At 31.8% G+C, this 4,454-nt stretch overlaps 1 protein-coding gene across 1 annotated transcript; it reads left to right on the top strand.

Moving 5' to 3' along the window:
- The first annotated feature begins 743 nt into the window (after positions 1-743).
- Positions 744-4,051, top strand: LOC139864798 (WRKY transcription factor 6-like). Its single transcript, XM_071853368.1, has 4 exons — positions 744-1,101; positions 1,420-1,512; positions 1,771-2,187; positions 3,106-4,051. The coding sequence occupies exons 1-4, from the start codon at positions 847-849 to the stop codon at positions 3,874-3,876; spliced, it is 1,536 nt and encodes a 511-aa protein (XP_071709469.1). The 5' UTR covers positions 744-846; the 3' UTR covers positions 3,877-4,051.
- Positions 4,052-4,454: the final 403 nt, after the last annotated feature.

Below are 4,454 nucleotides of genomic sequence, written 5' to 3'. Positions count from 1 at the left end.
AAATTGAACTTATCACTATCTATAATATGTGCCTTAAATTGAAAAGAAAAGACAATAATGTATTTGTGGAGGTAATACCTCTATTGCGATATAAACACCTAATATTTATTGTATGCCAAACTTATGAAAAGGACATAAATAGGCCATTAATGTAATCAACTCTATCATAATATAATAGATGAAGAAATTTAATTATTAAGTCCAACATCTATCCAACCTTAACTTCACATGATATATAACAAATTATTATAACTTTGTCACACTTTCTTTCTCATGTCTAAACAAAATAATACTACGTATAAATTATAAATCATAACTAAAACGATCATATTAAACGACCATACTTTTTAACAAAAGGTTTATAACTTAACTTTTAATGTGCATTTTCATATACTTTTTTAATATTTAATTGGTTGTATACTCCGTATATGGTATATGACTATATGTACGTCTAAGAAAAATCTGTAAAACATGAAACAAAATATAGAAAGAAAAGAATACAAGACTAGGTCCCACATCGTTTACCAGCAACCGGAAGCTGATGGGGAAGGAGTCAAAAGTCAACAATCGAGATCTGTAAACGTGGTCGTCAGCTCCACCAAATACTTCGTCTAATTTGGGCCCACCCACACACACAAACACACACTCTATTTTCAAAATAAGAAGACGAAAAAGTCAAAGTTTTGGTCTCTTCCTTCTCTCTCGTTTGTTTATATTTATATCCCTATTCACTCTACCATTCAAACACTTGCATTAACCTATACACTCTTCCTCTCTAAAATTACATAATTTCTTTTTCTAGCGTTCTAAAATTATAAAAAAATCTTTTATTTTTTATATAATTATATGGGCAAAAGTGGATGGGGATTGACCTTGAATACGTTTGAGCCACTTGAATTGTTATCTCCACCTGTTAAGAAGATCAACATGTTATCGCCTAACGACGTGGCGGCTGACGACAAGAGTTTTCAACGTAAAATTGTGAACGAGGTCGATTTTTTCGCTACGTGCAAATCAAATAATGATAATCATGATGATGATGATCATCATCAAATTGCTGTTAAGAAAGAAAATTCTCATGGGAATGAATTTGATGTAAATGTAAGTCTTTTTTCTTGGATCATGTTTTATGAAGAAAATAATATTCATTTCATATCCTGCATCAAATATTATATATGTATAGCTTCACTTTGATCTAGCAAAATTTAGATTAACAAATTTGATTGTTTTTATTGAATGCTATAACATATATTATTTGTAAGATCGTTGATATATAATTTAGCATGTGATGAACATCTTACATCTACATATATTGACTTAATGATGATTAACTAATTTATTTTAATTATGATTATTAGGCAGTTATGCAAAATGTTTATGGAAATTGTAGATCTGATATTTATTTTATACATTATATAGACAGGTCTTCATCTACTTACTACTAATAGTGATCAGTCATCCTTGGATGATGGAGGTTCATCAACAAGTGATGATAAACAAGCTAAAAATAAGGTATGGTTATTTTTACCATAATTTTCTATTTTTTTTAATCTTGATTTCTTTATTATTTTAATTTAATTACTTGGCTAAATATATATACATGATATTTCTTCTTAGCTAAGAATTTAATTTCCTTATGTGACTATTCTTGTATGGTTGGTTTATCTCCAACTTTTATATAAGTGTTCATTCAAACTTTTAATAGAAAATCATAAATGTGATAAATTTCTATGCTTTACCGACTTTAAAACTGTTTTTAATGATTTTCAGTTGTCAATATTACGAATCGAGCTAGAAAAGATGAACATCGAAAACCAAAGGCTAAAAGGGATGCTTTCGCAAGTTACCAACAATTACATCGCGTTACAAATGCATATTGCTAATGAAATCCAAAAACAACAAAATCAGAATGTTGATCATGGTTCCGTATTAGCTTCTAAACAACTCACTGAATTAGGTCCAAATTCTCACAATTCATTATCAGATGAAAGAACTGAATCGGGAAACGGAGTTGAGTTATCGAAAAATGATGATAAATTTGGCAAACGGGAGAACACCCCGGATTCAAATGGTTTGGTTTCTAACAAGATACCGAAATTGAACACTTCCAAAAACGTTGAACCACCAAATGATTCTACCATGCGTAAAGCTCGTGTTTCAGTACGAGCGCGTTCAGAAGCACCAATGGTAATTATTTTGATTTTTTCTAGATTTTGGTTGGTCGGGAAAAGTCGTCAGAAATGGTCACGGGGTAAATAATCCTGATAGGTCGCTTATATCTGAGTAAAAGTTACTCCTTTTCCGAGTAGTCTGGACATAAAAAAATCTTCTATGTTTATTTTTTGCATCGAAATGATAGATAAGCCTGAAACTAACCTAAAGATTGGTATGATACCATATGTGAATATTGATGAACTTTACAAATGATAATCTTTCAAAAAAATATCTTACATTAGTGTCATTAGTGTCGTGTGATATTTGGCCAATCTTTTGGCCACTAGTTAGGTTCATATATCCACTACAATAAATTTATCAATTGTTCACGTATATTTTTACACACTTGTAAAAAAGTGTGAGTTTTTTGTCAAATTCCTCACACTTATAAATATGTATAAGTTTGTTACATTTATAAATGTTGAATGTTATTCAAATTTCACACTTAAAATTATAGGAAAAGTTTGTTCACACTTATTAGTGCGTACAAACACAAATTTAATCACATTTAAAAATGTGAGTAAAATTTGTTACACCTCATTTCTTCACACAAGGGGGAGCGTGAACAAATCTAGTGCGACAAAATTAACATAACACTCTTAAGTGTGGTTATATTTATAATTATACACACAAATTAGTGTGAACTTTTTTCCCCACATTTTTATGTGTGAAACTATAATGATATTCTACATTATAAATGTAATACATTTACATACATTTAAAAGTGTGAGGAATTTAACAAAAAAGTACACTTTTTAAAAATGTGTAAATTTATGCGTGGTTAATTAGCAAATTTGTTGTAGTGATCATTTCCAATTCAAATACGTAGTATTATGTTTTTGAATTGTTATGGTTATTGAATGTTAAAAGTGTTCAATATTGTCGTTGCAGATAACTGACGGTTGTCAATGGCGCAAGTACGGTCAAAAAATGGCGAAAGGGAACCCGTGTCCACGTGCATACTATCGTTGCACAATGGCAGTTGGTTGTCCTGTAAGAAAGCAAGTTCAAAGATGTGTTGAAGATCAAACAATTTTAATAACCACCTATGAAGGGACCCACACCCACCCTTTACCACCGGCTGCATTAGCAATGGCGTCCACTACTTCAGCCGCAGCTAGCATGTTACTCTCGGGTTCAATGCCAAGTGCTGATCATGGTTTGATGAATCCAAACATACTAGCTCGGTCCATTTTACCAGACTCTTCAAACATAGCCACAATATCTGCATCAGCACCATTTCCAACAGTTACTTTGGATCTAACTCATACTCCGAATCAACTTCAAGTACCACAACAAGGCCAAATTTCTTCACAACCAACAATCACAATGCCATTACAGTCGATCCCTGCTAACAACGGAGACGTTGCGAGTTACAACCAATCAAGATTTTCGGGAGTCCAAATGTCTAGTGATCCTATGGAGTGCAATCAACTAGTAGCCAGCCAAATTACACAATCACAAGTAGTCAACAATGGTCAATCGCATACATCATTTGCTGATTCACTTAGTGCCATCACTGCAGATCCAAATTTCACTGCGGCGCTAGCGGCTGCTATCTCCTCCATCATGAGTGGAGGCAACGGTGCCACCACCGGCACCACAACCGTCGATAATACTATTGTCAACAATTATAAAGCCAGCAATTTCCAAGGGAATTGAACATTGCATGTTTCAAAAATATTCTTTTCTTCTTTTAGCAACCATAGTTTTTTGGTACTTCATGTTTAATTACCTCTCATTCCTTCTTTTATATATATTATAATTATAATTATAATTATAATATATTATATACGAAGTAAATTAATAAAAATTTCTATTAACGTACATCCTTCGTATCTTTTTAGCTACCATTCAAGAATATATTTGTGATTTGTCCACATTTGAAAATCCAAATATCATATTTTTATACATTTTTGTGGACAACTTATATCAAAAGTCGTAGTAAATTTGGATAATGTATGTTTGGACTTCGAAAGTTGGACTTGAAAAATGGATTTATTGATTTCTTTTCAATTCTTTGTATATTGTATATCTCGTTCTCTTTTGAATATTTAAGTATATATAGAGTAAAATTAAAGGTCTATTTCCATTAAATGAATAGGCCAAACCAAATTGGAAATCTTCACAAGAAACAAGGACCAATTTGGAGAAGTTGAATGGTCACATGTTCTTTTGTGGAAAAAGAAAAGGTTTAAAATCGAGGGATTCTTCTATACGAGTCAACAACGTCGGCCAAA

This window comes from Rutidosis leptorrhynchoides, chromosome 8 (genome assembly GCF_046630445.1).
Source record: "Rutidosis leptorrhynchoides isolate AG116_Rl617_1_P2 chromosome 8, CSIRO_AGI_Rlap_v1, whole genome shotgun sequence".
Taxonomy (NCBI): domain Eukaryota; kingdom Viridiplantae; phylum Streptophyta; class Magnoliopsida; order Asterales; family Asteraceae; genus Rutidosis; species Rutidosis leptorrhynchoides.
This window is presented reverse-complemented; position numbering and strand designations above follow the sequence as displayed.

What these genes read in the sequence shown, in the direction of transcription:
- LOC139864798 (XM_071853368.1), top strand. Translation starts at nt 847, where the DNA reads ATGGGCAAAAGTGGATGGGGATTGACCTTGAATACGTTTGAGCCACTT. An exon ending in ATAAACAAGCTAAAAATAAG is followed by an intron (nt 1,513 to 1,770) that starts GTATGGTTATTT and finishes AATGATTTTCAG; the next exon opens with TTGTCAATATTACGAATCGA. An exon ending in CGCGTTCAGAAGCACCAATG is followed by an intron (nt 2,188 to 3,105) that starts GTAATTATTTTG and finishes TTGTCGTTGCAG; the next exon opens with ATAACTGACGGTTGTCAATG.